The following is a 23,710-nucleotide window of genomic DNA, read 5'->3' on the forward strand; positions in this document are numbered from 1 at the left end:
ACTGAGGAGAAGTAGGCACATCTAACTCCTCTGTATCCATAAAACTGTACAAAATCATTATATGATTACTCAAAGCACAATGCTTAAACATGGCCTGGGTCACAGCACAAGCCAAAGACACCTGAGGATACTTTGTAACCAATCCGTCAGACACTCTGTCACCATCGGGACGGCTGAAACCAAACCCAGCTCCTCTGAGTTGGTTGGGTTGGGATTGTTGTCAGCTGGTGAGTCCATGCAGGGTGTGGCTGCTCCTCCCAAATCAGAAGAGGTGGCTTCCAGCATGTGGTCTGCTGGTTTTGCACGGTCTGTTTATTGTGTAGTTTGGTGTTAATAAATCCCATGGTTTGGGCTGTTTTCAAGGCTTCTTGTTGTTGATTTGTGTTAATGACGGTCATTGAAACGAGCGTATTAACAAAACAAAGAAGAAACCAATGTTAAAGTTAATTTAATCTGTGGGAGCGTGGAGGCCTGGCCGAAAAAGAACAGAAAAATGGGACGGTCTGGACCAACCACGCAATGGGCCGTCAGATCCAGATACTTCCTCATCTACCTCAGCAACAATATATGAATGAAACAAAAACAAGACTATCAGACCCCCCCCCCCGCCAACTCAACTCAAAAGGAACACACAATAAACACTTCCATGAGTAATGCTGCCACTCAGATGACAGAGAGACTCTCCAGCTTTCCTTAAATACCCCTCCACATAATCACACTCATCACACTCAGCTGAGAGGAGAGAGAGAGTGAGGAAAAGGAGGAGGAAACAACTAAAGCACGTAACAAAAGGACAAAATGCAGGGACACAGAATTATTTAACCTAAAACCAGTGGATCCAAAGATCAAACTGATTGCATTTTGTTCTCTTCAACCTCTGAATAGAATTTGAAAATTGAATGTCATTGAATAGGTGTCAGAGAGAAGATCATATCCTGCAGACTTGCACACACAGAGATGCATGAATGAATCACGAGCTATGTTTTTAGGAAACATAAGAACATGGTAAAATTACATTTAAAATACTTTTTTTTGAAGACTTTTACTGAACTTGCTTCTCTGATGTCTATCAGTAGTCTGTTCCACAACTTGGGAGGATAATTTACAAAAGCTGCCTCTCCAATTTTCTTTCGGCTGTTGTTGGGAACCTCTAATAGACTTGCTGCAGATGATCTCAGTGTTCTAGAGGGAATATAGCTAACAGAGTTATTTTTATTATATCTTCCAGGGTTAGGAGTCAAAGATGCTAACAATGATAGGTTTCATAGCCTTGTGCCAGAAGATACAAAAATATTAATACAAATTTCCGCAGAGCGAAAATTTGTCAGGCATTTGCAACATTTATTAGAGCTAATAACTAAATGCAGAAATGTTAGGTATCTTACAATATCATTGAATGGTTGTATTAGAATATGTTGTTACACAGACACATTTTAATATCATTGCTCATCTCACTGATACTTTATCTATCTCCAATAAGAAGTAGAGCTCTGTGAATACTGACTTTCAAATAAATGAAGCAGGATGAAAACTTATTTCATTGTCAGTTTTATTTTTCAAGTTACAACACAAAAACAATCATCTGTGTTTTAAATGGCAAACAACTGATCATGTGAGGACGAACCAACAGTCCAGAGAGGTGTGTGTCTGGGTGTGAAGTGGCGTTCTGGCCTGAATGAGGATAAGGAAAGTGTGTGTGTGTGTGTGTGTGTGTGTGTGTGTCTCTACACACAATTCTTCAGGGAGAATCCGGACACGATATTATTCAATTTAATAACTTTGATAGGAGCAGGTGCTGTGATGACACGTTTGAGATAACAGCGGCCCCTGGGACACAAAATCAAAAAACAAGATTAAACACCATGTAGACAACACTAGATAGTTGATCTGTTAGGAAGTTAACAAGTCTACTTAGGAGCAGGGCCACACCTCAACCACACCTGCAATCACCTGTCAAGACTAAATATACCTGATCAACCCATCATGCTCTGTTTATCTTCCCTTCCCTTCATCTTCCTTCCCTCATCCCTTCATCCTCTCTTTCCTTCCTCCCTCATCTCTTATCTTCACCTCAACCCCTTCCCTCAATGTCCATTCATTATTTCCTCAACATCCAATTTATCAATTTCCATTCAAACCTTTCAATCACATATTGTTTGGGCCTGGTCCTTCCTTGTGAATAGCAAGGTAAATGTTATATGATTTCTCTGTGTGAACTGAATTCCTGGTTCATGATTTTGTTGACATGAATGAACACTGTACCTGAAAGCAGAGTTGGAGTAGCATTCCTTGAAGTAGGTGTAGAACTGGCAAAGAGGATCTGTACTACAGGTCTTCTGACACGTGTCTGGATCATGCATCAACTCAAAGCGAAGGTCAGAACCTTGGAAACTGACTCCTTCATGAGACACTTGAAGCCAACCTGTCAGCAGAGAGGGACAGGGTCAGACTCCCCCTGCTGGCCAAAGCACAGACGTACAACTCTAACAAGTATTACATAATGACAAGATGTAAGTGTCACCTATCTACACATGTTGCAAATCGTCAGAGACTCAGTTCATCATTGATATTTGTTGGATTTATAATGGGTGAATGATACATTTCTTCATAAACGTGTCTGTAAAACAGTTCAGAGTCAGTGTGTGTGGTTTGTGAAGGTCAACAAACACTGTGTCCAGTCTCAGTGTTTTGTTATACATACTGTCATCCATCTGGCAGAAGTGCACCGGTATCCCAGATGTGATTCCCACTTTGGTTCTGGTCACCATTACAGATGGATTTCCCTTCAAGTAACATTGGAAGTTATCACTGCATAAAAAATAAGTTTAGAGAGTTTCGAGAAAACCAAGCAGATTAACATATTTAGCTGAATTTGCAGAACTATATGTTCAACCCCCTATAGGAATGTCAAGATACTGTCCCAGGAACAACAAATAAGGTGTACAGTATATATAGTTACTTTACACTTTCTAATGTTCAAGGTTTTTTTGTTTGCCACATGAGAAGTTAAAGTTTATTTAAGTGCTTGTTTCACACTACCTGATATAAGAGAAATATGTACAGCGTGGTTTATCAGTGCACAGAGCCTGACAGTGTTCAGCAGATGCGGCGGGCAGCTTGTCAATGTCGTGTCCTGGGATGTCAGTGTTTAAGAGAAGCTTTCCCTGGCAAACTGTAAAACACACAGGTAATATAATAAGAAAACATATTGTAAAAGATCTCCCGCAGGATGTTGTGCTTCCATTTGTGCATACCTGGTTTAAAGTATGGAGTTATTTGCAGTTTGTGGGAGAATCCAGATACTGCTCCAACCTCTCTCTTTATAACAGGAGTCCTCGGTACCGACCAGCTGTGTTTAAGGTAACATTTGTATCTTGGAAAGAACAAAGAAACAACACCATCATTTAATGTTAGAACCTGCGATGTTCTGACGTCAGAGATCCACCTCCCTTCTCAATGGATGGATTCACTCAATTCACTCATCACAGGGAAAACCACTCAGCCTGTGAAGTCGCACAATGTCTGTTGCTCTAACCCTAACCCAAGTGTAAGAAAAGACCACATTGTGTCGCTCTAACATCACTGAGGATATCTCAACCACTGACATAAAGTCTGCCTCCAGATCAGGCACCTGTTTAAAGTAGGAACATTTAAATTGAATGAAACATTACGTTACCCAGTTATACCTTACGGTCTCTGTTTTGATGTCGCCATTTAGAAAAGCAAAAAACCGACAGTGAGGGTCCTGCGTGCAGACTCTCTGACACTCTTCAGCACTGGACGTGAACAACGTTTTGTAGTCTGCCCACGGGAAGTCCACGTTCTGGTACAGCTGAGACTGACAAGGTGGTTCTGCCCAGGTGAGAAGACAAAGAGAGTTAAGGAGAGCGTGCCCATACATCACAAATATATAAACTGTTTTTTAGAATGATGTAAAATGTTTGTGAGCTTACCAAGCTCTGAGGGGCAGTTTTTGAGAGAAAAGCCCGAAGTGATACCCTGTAGTGGAGTCCGGACGTTGGGCTTTAGAGAGGGAGTGGACTTGAGGTAGCAGTAGAAGTTCCTGCAGAGAGAAGCATGCATCCATTATCAATAACGTTGAGGTTTGGATGGGGTTAGCTGGAGCTGATGCCAGCATCACATTCACACCTATGGACAATTTAATCTAACCCCAATCTGTATGTTTTTAGGACTTTGGGAGGAAGCCAGAGTACCAATGGAATTACTGACAGGAGAGGGGCACTTCAGGGGTCGATCAGGCTTCAGCTGGGGTCAGTGCCCCCCTGGCTGCACCCCTTGATCCTGCTTTGGCTGTATTCATCTTTAAAACGTTACAGGGCTTCAATGGATTGTATCATGAGTTATGTGATGCGTCAGTGTTAGATACCTGTTATCTCTGGTCCAGTCATGTCGAACAAAGCTAAAGAAGAGACAGGAGGGGTGCTCGGTGCACAGCTGCTGACAGTGCCTTGCATCCGGAGAGTAGAGAAATGTTATATCTGATCCCGGGAAATCCACATTCTCGATTAACTCTTGAGCGCATTCTGAAGAAATGGGAAAAACAAACAAACACAATTACATGTACACATAAACACAGATTTGACTACATATGATACGTGGTAAAAAATGCTTTTCAAACTGTGGCCACAGTCTCGTCAAGTAGTGTATGAGTTACCTTTACTAAAGCAGAGGCTGCAGATAGAGAGCAGACCCAGTAAAATCAAACAGGTTCCCATCTTCTTGTTTTCGCCACAGAGGAAAATAAGATCACTGAAAAGCAACTGCAGCAAAAGGAGGTGTCTCTGCAACTGCACACAGGCCAAGGGGCCGTTGCAACATTTATACATCCGATCTATTTGTACAACTAAGTATTGACACAATCATTGGTTGGTTGACAATGATACAGCCCCTAAATGTGCAATTGTGGAGGTGAGGGGGCTGGGAGAGCACCTTCACCTTCACCACAGAGGATCAATCAGCACAAGTGAGAGCTGTTAGCTGATTGATCCACACGTTTAAAAAGGCAGCAACTGAGCTGCCTCACGGAAGAGGACTCAGAGTACTCAGAACAATATTGTATCATATACCTTCATATTTTAATGTCCTATTTACAGGGAAAGCATGATTTACCACATGCTCTTCATACATAGATTTAAATTTGACTTTGGTTTAAAGGCACTTTAAAAATCTGTGTCAAATCAATTTTTAAGTTAATCCCATGAAAAGCTTTACATAACACAGCACGGTCCTGTGCAGGGACGTGCACACACATTTTGGGGAGCAGGGGATAAAGTGAGAAAAAGTTAAATATAGTATCACATCTCTGACTAGCTTAACAATTTATTTTTATACCCTCACACTCACATCATTGTTAAATACTCAACAGTAGTAGACTGAATAGTGATTAGATGAGGAGCCTACAATCAAAATGATGCAGTCTAAGAAAGGACACTACAGGCAAAAACATTGCTTTTTCTTGTACTTAATTAATTTTGCTTCCATGTCATCTTCTTTCACTCTAATGGAAAGAAAACGTCAAATAACACCATTTAGTTGGTGTTTGTTTTACCCTCTGTCCGTTTGCTAGCAAGACACAAGTTCACTATATATGTTTTTTGTCTTTAGGCTAATTAGCTGTAAACCTGAGGAACTGGTAGATTAGTTCATCAGCACTCAGCTCCACACAAGCAAAGAAAAAACAGTCCAACTGGAACAGGAGCTGGAAGGTGCTGCCTGTCTGACATAACTGTGATGACTGTGTGCTCACTAGTGCACCTTCACCAGCCTCACGATTCAGCAGTCAACGATTCAAATGCACAACAATGCATCTCGATGCATTTCAATGTATTAATCGAGTGAAAAAGTCCGGAGTGACTGTTTTCATACTTTCAGGATCCCTACTGACCCCCTTCAAAAACCGAAAAGAAGACTATCAGACCCCCCCAACTCAAAAAGGAAACACACTAAACATTTCACAAGTGCTGCTGCCACTCAGATGGCAGAGAGACTCTCCAGCTTTCCTTAAATACCCCTCAACATATCACACTCATCACACTCACCTGAGAGGAGAGAGAGAGAGTGAGGAAAAGGAGGAGGAAACAACTAAAGCACGTAACAAAAGGACAAAATGCAGGGACACAGAATTATTTAACCTAAAACCAGTGGATCCAAAGATCAAACTGATTGCATTTTGTTCTCTTCAACCTCTGAATAGAATTTGAAAATTGAATGTCATTGAATAGGTGTCAGATAAAAGATCATATCCTGCAGACTTGCACACACAGAGATGCATGAATGAATCACGAAATATATGTTTTTAGGAAACATAAGAACATGGTAAAATTACATTTAAAATACTTTTTTTTAAAGACTTTTACTGAACTTGCTTCTCTGATGTCTATCAGTCGTCTATTCCACAACTTGGGAGGATAATTTACAAAAGCTGCATCTCCTATTTTCTTTCAGCTGTTGTTGGGAACCTCTAATAGACTTGTTGCAGATGATCTCAGTGTTCTAGAGGGAATATAGCTAACAGAGTTATTTTTCTTCTGGGGTTAGGAGTCACAGATGCTAACAATGATAGGTTTCATAGCCTTGTGCCAGAAGATACAAAAATATTAATAAAAATGTCCAAAAAGCGAAACATTCAGGCATTTGCAACATTTATCATGAATAATTAATACAAGCAGAAATTTTAGGTATCTTATAATATCATTGAATGGTTGTATTAGAATATCTTGTTGCAGAGACACATTTTAATACCATTGCTCATCTCACTGATACTTTATCTCTCTGCAATAAGAAGTAGAGCTCTGTGAATACTGACTTTCAAATAAATGAAGCAGGATGAAAACTTATTTCATTGTCAGTTTTATTTTTCATGTTACAACACAAAAACAATCATCTGTGTTTTAAATGGCAAACAACTGATCATGTGAGGACGAACCAACAGTCCAGAGAGAGGCATGAAGTGTGGGTGTGAAGTCAGATGTGATGTTGCAGCCTGGATAAGGAAAGTGTGTGTGTGTGTGTGTGTGTGTGTGTGTGTGTGTGTGTGTGTGTGTGTGTGTGTGTGTGTGTCTCACTGTTTGTCTCACTGTGTGTCTCTACACACAGTTCTTCAGAATCCGGACACGACATTATTCAATTTATTAACTTTGGGAGGAGCAGGTGCTGTGATGACACGCTTGAGATAACAACGGCGCCTGGGACACAAAATCAACGAACAAGATTAAACACCATGTAGACAACACTAGATAGTTGATCAAACGATATGTAGCATATCATAACCCTCACTCACACATGCCCAAAAAGGTTAGTGTCCTCCCTCTACATCCATACACTGAGGTTTAACTCAACCAAGGAATGAAACATCACGTTACCCAGTTATACCTTATGATCCCTGGTGTGAAGACGTCATTTACAAAAGTAAAGAACCGACAGTGAGGGTCCTGCGTGCAGACCCTCTGACACTCTTCATCACTGGACGTGAACAACGATTTGTAGTTTGGCCCCAGGAAGTCCACGTTCTGGTACAGCTGAGACCGATCAGGTTGTTCTGCCCAGGTGAGAAGACAAAGAGAGTTAAGGAGAGCGTGCCCATACATCACAAATATATAAACTGTTTTTTAGAATGATGTAAAATGTTTGTGAGCTTACGCAGCTCTGAGGTGCAGTTTTTGAGAGAAAAGCCTGAAGTGACACCCTGTAGTGGAATCTGGACGTTGGGCTTTAGAGAGGGAGTGGACTTGAGGTAGCAGTAGAAGTTCCTGCAGAGAGAAGCATGCATCCATTATCTATAACGTTGAGGGTTGGATGGGGTTAGCGGGAGCTGATGCCAGCATCACATTCACACCTATGGACGATTTTATCTAACCCCAATCTGTATGTTTTTGGGACTGTGGGAGGAAGCCAGAGTACCAAGGGAAATACTGACAGGAGAGGGGCACTTCAGGGGTCGATCAGAATTCCGATGGGGTCTGATCCCGGGAAATCCACATTCTCGATGAACTGTTGAGCGCATTCTGAAGAAATGGGAAAAACAAACATAAACACAATTAAATGTACACATAAACACAGATTAAACAGATTTGACTACATATGATATGTGGTAAAAAAGCCTATTAAAACTGTGGCCACAATCTCGTCAAGTAGTGTATGTGTTACTTTGACTAAAGCAGAGGCTGCAGATAGAGAGCAGACCCAGTAAAATCAAACAGGTTCCCATCTTCTTGTTTTCGCCACAGAGGAAAATAAGATCATGAAATGCAACTGTAGTAGAAGAAGGCGTCTCTGCAACTGCACACAGGCCAAGGGGCCGTTGCAACATTTATACATCCGATCTATTTGTACAACTAAGTGTTGACACAATCATTGGTTGGTTGACAATGATACAGCCCCTTAATGTGCAATTGTGGAGGTGAGGGGGCTGGGAGAGCACCTTCGCCTTTACCACAGAGGATCAATCAGCACAAGTGAGAGCTGTTAGCTGATTGATCCACATGGTTAAAAAGGCAGCAACTGAGCTGCCTCACGGAAGAGGACTCAGAGGACTCAGAACAATATTGTATCATATACCTTCATATTTTAATGTCCTATTTACAGGGAATGCATGATTTACCACATGCTCTTCATACATACAATGTTTTTGCCTGTAGTGTCCTGACACTACAGGCAAAAACATTGTTTTTTCGTGTACCTAATTAATTTTGCTTCCATGTCATCTTCTTTCACTCTAATGGAAAGAAAACGTCAAAAAATACACATTTAGTTGGTGTTTGTTTTACACTCTGTCCGTTTGCTAGCAAGACACAAGTTTACTATATATGTTTTTGTCTTTAGGCTAATTAGCTGAGGAACTGGTAGATTAGTTCATCAGCACTCAGCTCCACACAAGCAAAGAAAAAACCGTACAACTGGAACAGGAGCTGGGAGGTGCTGCCTGTCTGACATGACTGATGACTGTGTGCTCACTAATGCACCTTCACCAGCCTCACGATTCCATTACGATTCAGCAGTCAACGATTCGAATGCACAACAATGCATCTCGATGTATTTCAATGTATCACATCTACCATTTCCTATATTACTGCAAATGGCTGCATTTTCATCAGTTAATATCAGTTAATAAAATCAGTCAGACAAACATGAACTCTGTTTTTATTTAGAAAGTGCTTTAAAAAGTATTATGGACTGTTTCTGTTATTACAAGTGTGCTGTAATTTACAAAATAAGGTTTTCAATTCATAAATCAGACTACAACAGTAAGTGTATGACAGTGGTCAGTGCTCTCCACACTGATTTGTCTTTTATCCAGTTTAGACCGGTGTGCTGCACCTAAGGCTTAAAAGGTCAAACTCTGATTATAGCCTTTACTGCATCAAGATGGCACTGTCTGCCCCCCCTAGCAAAAAAACCACTGGACTGAAGTGCATTACTATTAATATTATACTCCTGTTTGTGCACAGCTTCCCTGTAAAACAAGTATATTGATTGAATAAAGAAAACATAAACGATTTATTTTGTTTTTAACGATGTCCCACCACTGAATAATTAGAAAACCACTGCTTCAGGACCAGGACAGACACACACATTAAAGGTCTGGTCCTCCTGAGTCTCTGTTGGAGTCTGCTTCCTCCTCACTCCTCCTCTGACCTGCGCTCACTTTAACAATAAACACTGTTGGGACCTAGTATTTGTGAACTATAGTTGGGCCGACATGTTCAGCCAAAGCATGCAACCACATGTTTCTTAGTTCTGGATACAAACCAGAGCCTCCAGAACTCAGTGACCCAGGGTGCTTCACCTTCACACCTAGGTGTTCAAACTGCCCCTGGACACAGTTTTTGACCATTAATGGTCACTCTGGGCCCCATGACCCATGAGGTCACCAGGCCAATATAAGCCAAGTTCCCGCTCTCTTCTTTTTTCCTACTCACTTCTCCTGGAGGAGAGGTGTAGCTCTCCAGCTCACCCAGCCAGGGAAACTTCCTCCCTACCCAAGCTCTACCAAACTTCAAGCCGGCCTGCCTGGAGCAGACTGCTAAAACTTTCCAAAAGGCAGCGACGCGAGAGCCTGCCTAAGAACTTCAGCACAAGAGCTGCATCGCACAGCAGAACCACAACAACAGAAGCCACAAACCAGCAAGACGTCTTTACTGAACTTTGTCATTGAAAATTCTGTAAAGTCAAGCACATGTCATACAGTTGTCTCTTGGTAAGTTTAATTCGCACCTGCAGGTGGACTCAGAGTACAAATCACCAGAAGGACATTATACAATGAGCAAAGATCTAGAGGAGAATGAACATTTTTCTACACTACAAGCCCCTCCCTAAGAGGAGCAAAAGGTTATCAATCAGCCTCTTTGATGTACGATCAGGCTGGGCAGACATCCTGTCTCCATCTCTGTCCCAGCCCCCTGGAGTGACTTCTGACATGTACCATCTGTCTCAGAGACCCCTTATCTTCGTTTACAAGACAAAAGACCCCCGTCCTGTATACACGTAAGAGATCCCTACACCCATCTACTCAAACCCCTTGAGTGATCCCTGCAGTGACCATTTGTCCAGTGTCACACAAAGGGAGGAAGCCATAAACATCTATTACCTTAAGCAACACTCGTAAAGTTTAAGTTAACCCACGAGAACCACATCTGTTCATTCATCTTTCTACATACATGTCTGTTTCTTCTATTAATCATTACACAAATGCAGAAACGCCCAATACAACTTCAAACAGCATATCAACCTTCCCCCTTTTCGTGGACGGGTAACACAATTGGGCTTAATAATTACACTAGGCTAAACAAAGACTGTTCAATTCTATTCATGTGATGTTTATAAGTTTGATTTGTGTTGTTGGGATATTTGCTAATAAGTTACTTGAAAGTTAATGTTAGTTATGTTATGCTCTTTAGTCTTTTTTTGCATGCAACTAACCACTTTCTCTAACCTGGCACCAACACCTCACACATCTCCCCAAACTTAACACATACATGTGATCTCAGCCACATGATCCCAACACTCCAGGGGGTCTTTGGTCTTCATAGTGACAAGTCGCCATTTTGAAAGCACAATCACTCACATGTATACACACACACACACACACACACACACACACACACATCTGTATATAGTAAGTACAACTTAAATAGTTTATGTTTTTATACTTTTATTATCTTCAAAATAAATGTTTTTCTTTAACAAATGTTGTCTTCATTAATGTTGCATAAGTGTGAATTTTACCATCCTCTACACTGTCAAGAACTCCATATCTTTCAACTTTGCTAACTACCTATAGTTATTAGTTATTAATTTAATTATTAATCAGAGTTCCAAATTTGTAGTTAGTACTTTCATGAGACTTATTCAATAAATTGGCTATCTTGTCCCTTCCTTTGAAGGGTGGTGCCCCGAGGTAACTTGAATCAATTAAAGTTACATTTAATATTATGTTTAATATTAATCCTCAATATTTTTTCTGATTACCAAATTTATTGAATGCCCAAAGGCACACCATTTAATGGTATCACGCTTAAGGTTTAATATTCACAACAACACCATCACTGATCACAAGTTATTAGGACACGTACAGGACTGACGTTTACTTTGTATTGGTTTGATTCACTCTGGAGTTCATGAGACATGTTTCAACCTGCTACACAACAGGAGATGTAACATGACGCACAAAGTCAGGACAACAGGGTTAAGATGAAACGTGGTGTTTTAAAGGCCCCATATTTTACACCTTTCCTGGAATTTAATTTGAGGTATTGGTACCGCTAAAATCATATATCAGTGGATTAAAGTAAAAAAAACTGTTGCAATGTGTATTTCCAAGTCCACTCTCCTGCTTCTCTCTGGAGCTGCAGACAGAACAGGCTGTTTTCACCTGCCTCTTAAGCCTCTCCTCTGATTGGCTGACTGCACATTGAGTGAAACGTGACCAGGCCGATCACCAGTCTCATTCTGGTGCATTGACTCTCTCTTGTAAACACAGCTGAAAGTCACGTTGGTGTTTGCATGCCGCTATAGAAAGCCACATATTTACAGTCGGTTACAACAGGATGTTTCTGAACGGCTTCAGCTCCACACAAGCAAATAAAAAACAGCACAACTGGAACAGGAGCTGGGAGGTGCTGCCTGTCTGACATGACTGATGACTGTGTGCTCACTAGTGCACCTTCACCAGCCTTATGATTCCATGACGATTCAGCAGTCAGCGATTCAAATGCACAACAATGCATCTCGATGCATTTCAATGTATTAATCGAGTGAAAAAGTCCGGAGTGAATGTTTGCATACTTTGAGGATCCCTACTGACCCTCTTCAAAAACCGAAAAGAAGACTATCAGACCCCCCCAACTCAAAAGGAAACACACTAAACATTTCACAATTGCTGCTGCCACTCAGATGGCAGAGAGACTCTCCAGCTTTCCTTAAATACCCCTCCACATAATCACACTCATCACACTCACCTGAGAGGAGAGAGAGAGTGAGGAAAAGGAGGAGGAAACAACTAAAGCACGTAACAAAAGGACAAAATGCAGGGACACAGAATTATTTAACCTAAAACCAGTGGATCCAAAGATCAAACTGATTGCATTTTGTTCTCTTCAACCTCTGAATAGAATTTGAAAATTGAATGTCATTGAATAGGTGTCAGATAAAAGATCATATCCTGCAGACTTGCACACACAGAGATGCATGAATGACTCACGAAATATATATGTTTTTAGGAAACATAAGAACATGGTAAAATTACATTTAAAATACTTTTTTTTAAAGACTTTTACTGAACTTGCTTCTCTGATGTCTATCAGTAGTCTATTCCACAACTTGGGAGGATAATTTACGAAAGCTGCGTCTCCTATTTTCTTTCGGCTGTTGTTGGGAACCTCTAATAGACTTGTTGCAGATGATCTCAGTGTTCTAGAGGGAATATAGCTAACATAGTTATTTTTCTTCTGGGGTTAGGAGTCACGGATGCTAACAATGATAGGTTTCATAGCCTTGTGCCAGAAGATACAAAAATATTAATAAAAATGTCCAAAAAGCGAAACTGTCAGGCATTTGCAACATTTATCATGAATAATTAATACAAGCAGAAATGTTAGGTATCTTATAATGTCATTGAATGGTTGTATTAGAATATCTTGTTGCAGAGACACATTTTAATACCATTGCTCATCTCACTGATACTTTATCTCTCTGCAATAAGAAGTAGAGCTCTGTGAATACTGACTTTCAAACAAATGAAGCAGGATGAAAACTTATTTCATTTATTTTTCATGTTACAACACAAAAACAATCATCTCTGTTTTAAATGGCAAACAACTGATCATGTGAGGACCAACCAACAGTCCAGAGAGAGGCATGAAGTGTGGGTGTGAAGTCAGATGTGATGTTGCAGCCTGAATGAGGATAAGGAAAGTGTGTGTGTGTGTGTGTGTGTGTGTGTGTGTGTGTGTGTGTGTGTGTGTGTGTGTGTGTGTGTGTGTGTGTGTGTGTGTGTGTGTGTGTGTGTGTCTCTACACACAGTTCTTCAGAATCCGGACACGACATTATTCAATTTATTAACTTTGGGAGGAGCAGGTGCTGTGATGACACGCTTGAGATAACAACAGCGCCTGGGACACAAAATCAACGAACAAGATTAAACACCATGTAGACAACACTAGATAGTTGATCTAATAGGAAGTTAACAAGTCTACTTAGGAGCAGGGCCAAACCTCAACCACACCTGCAATCACCTGTCAAAATTAAATACACTTGATCAACCCATCATGCTATGTTTTTCTTCTCTTCCCTTCATACATCCTTACACACATCCCTTCATCTTCCTTCCCTCATCCCTTCAAACTCTCTTTCCTTCCTCCCTCATCTCTTATCTTCACCTCAACCCCTTCCCTCAATGTCCATTCATTATTTCCTCAACATCCAATTTATCAATTTCCATTCAAACCTTTCAATCACATATTGTTTGGGCCTGGTCCTTCCTTATAGCAAGGTAAATGTTATATGATTTCTAAGTGTGAACTGAATTCCTGGTTCATGATTGTGTTGACATGAATGAACACTGTACCTGAAATCAGAGTTGGAGTAGGATTCATTGAAGTAGGTGTAGAACTGGCAAAGAGGATCTGTACTGCAGGTCCTCTGACACGTGTCTGGATCATCCATCGACTCAAAGCGAAGGTCAGAACCTTGGAAACTGACTCCTTCATGAGACACTTGAAGCCAACCTGTCAGCAGAGAGGGACAGGTTCAGACTCCCCCTGCTGGCCAAAGCACAGACATACTACTCTAACAAGTATTACATAATAACGAGATGTAAGTGTCACCTATCTACACATGTTGCAAAACGTCAGAGACTCAGTTCATCATTGATATTTGTTGGATTTATAATGGGTGAATGATACATTTCTTCATAGACGTGTGTGTAAAACAGTTCAGAGCCAGTGTGTGTGGTTTGTGACGGTCAACAAACACTGTGTCCAGTCTCAGTGTTTTGTTATACATACTGTCATCCATCTGGCAGAAGTGCACCGGTATCCCAGATGTGACTCCCACTTTGGCTCTGGTCCCCATTAAAGATGGATTTCCCTTCAAGTAACATTGGAAGTTATCACTGCATAAAAAAATAATCAATAGAAATATGTCTGAGTTTAGAGAAAGTCAAGCAGATTAACATATTTAGCTGAATTTGCAGAAACATATGTTCAACCCACTATAGGACCGTCAAGAAACTGTCCCAGGACCAACAAATAAGGTGATATATATATATATATATACAGTTACTTTACACTTTCTAATGTTGAAGGTTTTTCTGTTTGCCACATGAGAAGTTAAAGTTTATTGAAGTTCTTGTTTCACACTAACTCGTATAAGAGAAATATGTACAGCGTGGTTTATCAGTGCACAGAGCCCGACAGTGTTCAGCAGAGGCGGCGGGCAGCTTGTCAATGTCGTGTCCTGGGATGTCAGTGTTTAAGAGAAGCTCACCCTGGCAAACTGTAAAACACACAGGTAATATAACAAGAAAACATATTGTAAAAGACCTCCCGCAGGATGTTGTGCTTCCACCTGTGCATACCTGGTCCAAAGTATTGAGGTATTTGCAGTTTGTGGGAGAATCCAGATACTGCTCCAACTTCTCTCTTTATAAAAGGAGTCCTCGATACCGACCAGTTGTGTTTAAGGTGACATTTGTATCTGGGAAAGAACAAAGAAACAACACCATCATTTAATGTTAGAACCTGCGATGTCACTCAACCCTCCTGACGCCAGAGATCCTCCCTTCTCATTGGATGGATTCAATGAAGTCACTCATCACAAGGGAAACTACTCAGTCTGTGAAGTCGCACAATGTCTGTTGCTCTAACCCTATTTTCACCTTTATAAATTGAGGGTTTATTTTGAACGATTTAAACAAGTGATGTTATTGAGGTTGAATGATGGGAAATGTAGGATCCAGATGTTTTCATGGTTGACAAGCAAGGGACTAAGAGACTGATGCTTTAAACAGAGAACATGTTACTTCTGCCACTAGGGGTCTCTCAATCAAAACAACAACAAAGGTCCTTATTAATGGAGAAAATACTACATTTGTGGGTTTCTCTCCAAGCTTGCCCGTGATTCACAAGGCCTTCTGGGTACCCCTAGGTTCGAAGAGAGGGTCTGAAAAATCTCTGTTTCGATGGCTATAAAGCCCTACCCCTTAGCCCCAACAGGTATTGGGACAGCATACCCCTACACGTGAATGCCCAACAGGAAGGGGAAGGGCTAAGGGGCGAAATGGGATTGGGCCTAAGAGTCTGCTTCTTTAAACGGACAACATGTAACTTCGGCCACTAGGGGTCTCTCAATCAAAACAAAAACAAAAGATCTTGTTTGATGACTCCGTGAAGCAGCATAGGATCATGGGAGTTTTTGTCTTCACCACCATTGCCAAAGAAAATCTACCTGACGTGACTGAGACGCAAAATAATGGATGAGGTCATGTGATAAATTGTTATTCACGTCAAGCACCAAAAAGCAAAGACTACTTGTGACCATTACGAGTGACCAATACAGACTGCGAAAGGATTTTGCTTCATTAAACGTTGTTTGCTCTGGACATTGTAGCAGGGACAATGTAAAGCTGATATGACTCAATTAGAAGGAGACCAAACGATATGTAGCATATCATAACCCTCACTCACACATGCCCAAAAAGGTTAGTGTCCTCCCTCTACATCCCTCCACTGAGGTTTAACTCAACCAAGGAATGAAACATAACGTTACCCAGTTATACCTTATGATCCCTGGTGTGAAGACGTCATTTACAAAAGTAAAAAACCGACAGTGAGGGTCCTGCGTGCAGACCCTCTGACACTCATCATCACTGGACGTGAACAACGATTTGTAGTCTGCCCCCAGGAAGTCCACGTTGTGGTACAGCTGAGACCGATCAGGTGGTTCTGCCCAGGTGAGAAGACAAAGAGAGTTAAGGAGAGCGTGCCCATACATCACAAATATATAAACTGTTTTATAGAATGATGTAAAATGTTTGTGAGCTTACGCAGCTCTGACGTGCAGTTTTTGAGAGAAAAGCCCGAAGTGACACCCTGTAGTGGAATCTGGACGTTGGGCTTTAGAGAGGGAGTGGACTTGAGGTAGCAGTAGAAGTTCCTGCAGAGAGAAGCATGCATCCATTATCTATAACGTTGAGGGTTGGATGGGGTTAGCTGGAGCTGATGCCAGCATCACATTCACACCTATGGACAATTTTATCTAACCCCAATCTGTATGTTTTTAGGACTGTGGGAGGAAGCCTGAGTACCAAGGGAAATACTGACAGGAGAGGGGCACTTCAGGGGTCGATCAGAATTCCGATGGGGTCTGATCCCGGGATATCCACATTCTCGATGAACTGTTGAGCGCATTCTGAAGAAATGGGAAAAACAAACATAAACACAATTAAATGTACACATAAACACAGATTAAACAGATTTGACTACATATGATATGTGGTAAAAAAGCCTATTAAAACTGTGGCCACAATCTCGTCAAGTAGTGTATGTGTTACTTTGACTAAAGCAGAGGCTGCAGATAGAGAGCAGACCCAGTAAAATCAAACAGGTTCCCATCTTCTTGTTTTCGCCACAGAGGAAAATAAGATCATGAAATGCAACTGTAGTAGAAGAAGGCGTCTCTGCAACTGCACACAGGCCGAGGGGCCGTTGCAACATTTATGCATCCGATCTATTTGTACAACTAAGTGTTGACACAATCATCGGTTGGTTGACAATGATACAGCCCCTTAATGTGCAATTGTGGAGGTGAGGGGGCTGGGAGAGCACCTTCACCTTTACCACAGAGGATCAATCAGCAAAAGTGAGAGCTGTTAGCTGATTGATCCACACGGTTAAAAAGGCAGCAACTGAGCTGCCTCACGGAAGAGGACTCAGAGGACTCAGAACAATATTGTATCATATACCTTCATATTTTAATGTCCTATTTACAGGGAATGCATGATTTACCACATGCTCTTCATACATAGATGTAAATTTGACTTTGGTTTATAGGCACTTTAAAAATCTGTTTAAAATATATTTTTTAAGTTAATCCCATGAAAAGCTTTACATAACACAGCACGGTCCTGTGCAGGGACGTGCACACACATTTTGGGGAGCAGGGGCTAAAGTGAGAAAAAGTTAAATATAGTATCACATCTCTGACTAGCCTAACAATTTATTTTAATACACTCACATCATTGTTAAATACTCAAGAGTAGTAGAATGAATAGTGATTAGATGAGGAGCCTACAATCAAAATGATGCAGTCTAAGGCAGGACACTACAGGCAAAAACATTGTTTTTTCGTGTACCTAATTAATTTTGCTTCCATGTCATCTTCTTTCACTCTAATGGAAAGAAAACGTCAAAAAATACACATTTAGTTGGTGTTTGTTTTACCCTCTGTCCGTTTGCTAGCAAGACATAAATTCACTATATATGTTTTTGTCTTTAGGCTAATTACCTGAGGAACTGGTAGATTAGTTCATCAGCACTCAGCTCCACACAAGCAAAGAAAAAACCGTACAACTGGAACAGGAGCTGGGAGGTGCTGCCTGTCTGACATGACTGTGATGACTGTGTGCTCACTAGTGCACCTTCACCAGCCTCACGATTCAGCAGTCAACGATTCGAATGCACAACAATGCATCTCGATGTATTTCAATGTATCACATCTACAATTTCCTATATTATTGCAAATGGCTGCATTTTCATCAGTTAATATCAGTTAATAAAATCAGTCAGACAAACATGAACTCTGTTTTTATTTAGAAAGTGCTTTAAAAAGTATTATGGACTGTTTCTGTAATTACAAGTGTGCTGTAATTTACAAAATAAGGTTTTCAATTCATAAATCAGACTACAACAGTAAGTGTATGACAGTGGTCAGTGCTCTCCACACTGATTTGTCTTTTATCCAGTTTAGACCGGTGTGCTGCACCTAAGGCTTAAAAGGTCAAACTCTGATTATAGCCTTTACTGCATCAAGATGGCACTGCCTGGCCCTGCCTGCCCCCCCCCCCAGGAAAGCCACTTGACTGAGGTGCATTACTATTAATATTAATATTATACTCCTGTTTGTGCACAGCTTCCCTGTAAAACAAATATATTGATTGAATAAAGAAAACTTAAACGATTTAGTTTGTTATTAGCGATGTCCCACCACTGAATAATTAGAAAACCACTGCTTCAGGACCAGGACAGACACACACATTAAAGGTCCGGTCCTCCTGAGTCTTTGTCGGAGTCTGCTTCCTCCTCACTCCTCCTCTGACCTGCGCTCACTTTACACTTTAACAATAAACACTGTTGGGACCGAGTACCTGTGAACTATAGTTGGGCCGACATGTTCAGCCAAAGCATGCAACCACATGTTTCTTAGTTCTGGATACAAACCAGAGCCTCCAGAACTCAGTGACCCAGGGTGCTTCAACTTCACACCTAGGTGTTAAAACTGCACCTGGACACAATGTTTGACCACTAATGGTCACTCTGGGCCCCATGACCCATGAGGTCACCAGGCCAATATAAGCCCAGTTCCCTCTCTCTTCCTTTTTTTTCCTACTCACTTCTCTTGGAGGAGAGGTGTAGCTCTCCAGCTCACCCAGCCAGGGAAACTTCCTCCCTACCCAAGCTCTACCAACCTTCAAGCCGGCCTGCCTGGAGCAGACTGCTAAAACTTTCCAAAAGGCAGCGACGCGAGAGCCTGCCTAAGAACTTCAGCACAAGAGCTGCATCGCACAGCAGAACCACAACAACAGAAGCCACAAACCAGCAAGACGTCTTTACTGGACTTCAAACAGCATATCAACCTTTTCCCCCTTTTTCGTGGACGGGTAACACAACTGGGCTTAATAATTGCACTTGGTTAAACAAAGACTGTTCAATTCTATTCATGTGATGTTTATAAGTTTGATTTGTGTTGTTGTGATATTTGCTAATAAGTTACTTGAAAGTTAATGTTAGTTATGTTATGCTCTTCAGTCTTTTTTTGCATGCAACTAACCACTTTCTCTAACCTGGCACTAACACCTCACACATCTCCCCAAACTTAACACATACATGTGATCTCAGCCACATGATCCCAACACTCCAGGGGGTCTTTGGTCTTCATAGTGACCAGTCTCCATTTTTAAAGCACAATCACTCACATATATACACACACACACACACACACACATACGCATACTCACAAACACATCTGTATATAGTAAGTACAACTTTAGTAGTTTGTGTTTTTGTACTTTATCTTCATAATAAATGTTTTTCTTTAACAAATGTTGTCTTCATTAATGTTGCATAAGTGTGAATTTTACCATCCTCTACACTGTCGAACTCCATATCTTTCAACTTTGCTAACTACCTATATGGTAATTTTGGTTATAGTTATCAATTAAATTATCCTCTTTCCTCCCTCCCTCATCTCCTATCTTCACCTCAATGTTCATTCATTATTTCCTCAACATCCAATTTATCAATTTCCATTTGAACCTTTCAATCACATATTGTTTGGGCCTGGTCCTTCCTTGTGAATAGCAAGGTAAATGTTACATGATTTCTCTGTGTGAACTGAATTCCTGGTTCATGATTTTGTTGACATGAATGAACACTGTACCTGAAATCAGAGTTGGAGTAGGATTCATTGAAGTAGGTGTAGAACTGGCAAAGAGGATCTATAGTACAGGTCCTCTGACACGTGTCTGGATCGTCCATCGACTCAAAGCGAAGGTCAGAACCTTGGAAACTGACTCCTTCATGAGACACTTGAAGCCAACCTGTCAGCAGAGAGGGACAGGGTCAGACTCCCCCTGCTGGCCAAAGCACAGACGTACAACTCTAACAAGTATTACATAATAACCAGATGTAAGTGTCACCTATCTAAACATGTTGCAAAACGTCAGAGACTCAGTTCATCATTGATATTTGTTGGATTTATAATAGGTGAATGATACAATTCTTCATAAAAGTTTGTATAAAACAGTTCAGAGCCAGTGTGTGTGGTTTGTGACGGTCAACGAACAGTGTTTCCAGTCTCAGTGTTGGTTTGTGATACATACTGTCATCCATCTGGCAGAAGTGCACCGGTATCCCTGATGTGACTCCCACTTTGGTTCTGGTCACCAATACAGATGGATTTCCCTTCAAGTTACATTGGACGTTATCACTGCATCAAAAGGAATCAATTGAAATATGTCTGAGTTTAGAGAAAACCAAGCACATTAACATATTTAGCTGAAATTGCAGAACCATTCATCAACCCCCTATAGGACCGTCAAGAAACTGTTCCAGGAACAACAAACAAGGTGATATATATAGACAATATATGCACTTACTTTACACATTCTAATGTTGAAGGTTTTTCTGTTTGCCACATGAGAAGTTAAAGTTTATTTAAGTGCTTGTTTCACACTAACTCGTATAAGAGAAATATGTACAGCGTGGTTTATCTCTGTTTCGATGGCTATAAAGCCCTACCCCTTAGCCCCAACAGGTATTGGGACAGCATACCCCGACACGTGAACGTGCAACAGGAAGGGGAAGGGGCGAAATGGGATTGGGCCTAAGAGTCTGCTTCATTAAATGGACAACATGTAACTTCGGCCACTAGGGGTCTCTCAATCAAAACAAAAACAAAAGATCTTGTTTGATGACTCCGTGAAGCAGCATAGGATCATGGGAATGGTTGTCTTCACCACCATTGCCAAAGAAAATCTACCTGACGTGACTGATACGCAAAATAATGGATGAGGTCATGTGATAAATTTGTATTCACGTCAAGCACCAAACAGCAAAGACTACTTGTGACCATTACGAGTGACCAATACAGACTGAGAAAGGTTTTTCCTTTGTTAAACATTGTTTGCTCTGGACATTATAGCAGGGACGGGTAAAGCAGGTATGACGCAATTAGAAGGCGACCAAACGATATGTTGCATATCATAACCCTCACTCACACATGCCCAAAAAGGTTAGTGTCCTCCCTCTACATCCCTCCACTGAGGTTTATCTCAACCAATGACATAAACTCTGCCTTCAAAGGAGGAACATTTAAATTAAATGAAACATTACGTTACCCAGTTATACCTTATGGTCTCTGGTGTGAAGACGCCATTTACAAAAGTAAAGAACAGACAGTGAGGGTCCTGCGTGCAGACCCTCTGACACTCTTCATCACTGGACATGAACAACGATTTGTAGTCTGCCCCCACGAAGTCCACGTTGTGGTACAGCTGAGACCGATCAGGTTGTTCTGCCCAGGTGAGAAGACAAAGAGAGTTAAGGAGAGCGTGCCCATACATCACAAATATATAAACTGTTTTTTAGAATGATGTAAAATGTTTGTGAGCTTACGCAGCTCTGAGGTGCAGTTTTTGAGAGAAAAGCCCGAAGTGATACCCTGTAGTGGAGTCCGGACGTTGGGCTTTAGAGAGGGAGTGGACTTGAGGTAGCAGTAGAAGTTCCTGCAGAGAGAAGCATGCATCCATTATCTATACAGCTGAGGGTTGGATGGGGTTAGCTGGAGCTGATGCCAGCATCACATTCACACCTATGGACAATTTAATCTCACCCCAATCTGTATGTTTTTTGGACTGTGGGAGGAAGCCAGAGTACTCAGAGAAAACTGACTAGGACATGAGGAGAAGCAATTTACTTATCAAACATTTTTATGGGTGTGACATGTTCTGGTGTGTGACAGGGCCTGATAACAAATATATGAAAAAACGATGTAAAGAAATCGTTGAGAATTGGTCACGATTGGTCTCAGTGGCCGACGTAGGATTTTTGAAAATCAGGGGCGATAAAGGGGCCACAATTTACACAGAGGGGCTAATGTCCAACATCCATGCACAATTCCTGATTCAGTAAGGTGCTCATTCCTTGTTTACTGTTAGCTCTACAGCTTTGAGCAAAGCCACATATCATTGAATATATGACGTCTTCAAATACACTGTTAATTAAAAAAAGATTACAAAATAAAAATTATTTAAACGAAATCGGCATATTTATTGTTATTATTATTTGTAGATTGTTTAAAAGAAAAATACTGACAAGAGAGGGGCACTTCAGGGGTCGATCAGGCTTCAGCTGGGGTCAGTGCCCCCCTGGCTGCAGCCCTTGATCTGACCCTGCTTTGGCTGTATTCATCTTTAAAACATTACAGGGCTTCAATGGATTGTATCATGAGTTATGTGATGCGTCAGTGTTAGATACCTCTTATCTCTGGTCCAGTCATGTCGAACAAAGGTAAAGAAGAGACAGGAGGGGTGCTCGGTGCACAGCTGCTGACAGTGCCTTGCATCCGGAGAGTAGAGAAATGTTATATCTGATCCTGGGAAATCCACATTCTCGATTAACTCTTGAGCGCATTCTGAAGAAATGGGAAAAACAAACAAACACAATTAAATGTACACATAAACACAGATTAAACAGATTTGACTACATATGTGGTAAAAAAAAAGGCTGTCAAAACTGTGGCCACAGTCTCGTCAAGTAGTGTATGTGTTACCTTGACTAAAGCAGAGGCTGCAGAAAGAGAGCAGAGCCTGTAAAATCAAACAGGTTCACATCTTGAGGGACAGGGTCAGACTCCCCCTGCTGGCCAAAGCACAGACATACTACTCTAACAAGTATTACATAATAACCAGATGTAAGTGTCACCTATCTACAGATGTTGCAAAACGTCAGAGACTCAGTTCATCATTGATATTTGTTGGATTTATAATGGGTGAATGATTCATTTCTTCATAAACATGTGTGTAAAACAGTTCAGAGTCAGTGTGTGTGGTTTGTGATGGTCAACAAACACTGTGTCCAGTCTCAGTGTCTTGTGATACATACTGTCATTCATCTGGCAGAAGTGCACCGGTATCCCAGATGTGACTCCCACTTTGGCTCTGGTCCCCATTAAAGATGGATTTCCCTTCAAGTTACATTGGAAGTTATCACTGCATAAAAAAATAATCAATAGAAATATGTCACAGCTGCTGACAGTGCCTTGGATCCGGAGAGTAGAGAAATGTTATATCTGATCCCGAGAAATCCACATTCTCGATTAACTCTTGAGCGCATTCTGAAGAAATGGGAAAAACAAACAAACACAATTAAATGTACACATAAACACAGATTTGACTACATATGTGGTAAAAAAAAAG

General features: G+C 41.1%; 1 protein-coding gene across 1 annotated transcript; it reads right to left on the bottom strand.

Annotated features, from left to right (window-relative positions):
- Nucleotides 1-1,659: 1,659 nt before the first annotated feature.
- Nucleotides 1,660-23,116, bottom strand: LOC117770687 (coagulation factor XI-like; the record flags this gene model as incomplete). Its single annotated transcript, XM_034600340.1, has 9 exons — nt 1,660-1,827; nt 2,263-2,422; nt 2,702-2,808; nt 3,040-3,172; nt 3,255-3,373; nt 3,687-3,852; nt 3,954-4,063; nt 4,388-4,544; nt 23,065-23,116. Coding segments are annotated over 9 exons (1,107 nt in total), but the record flags the coding sequence as incomplete, so codon positions are not given.
- Nucleotides 23,117-23,710: the final 594 nt, after the last annotated feature.

This window comes from Hippoglossus hippoglossus, chromosome 11, assembly GCF_009819705.1.
Source record: "Hippoglossus hippoglossus isolate fHipHip1 chromosome 11, fHipHip1.pri, whole genome shotgun sequence".
NCBI lineage: Eukaryota > Metazoa > Chordata > Actinopteri > Pleuronectiformes > Pleuronectidae > Hippoglossus > Hippoglossus hippoglossus.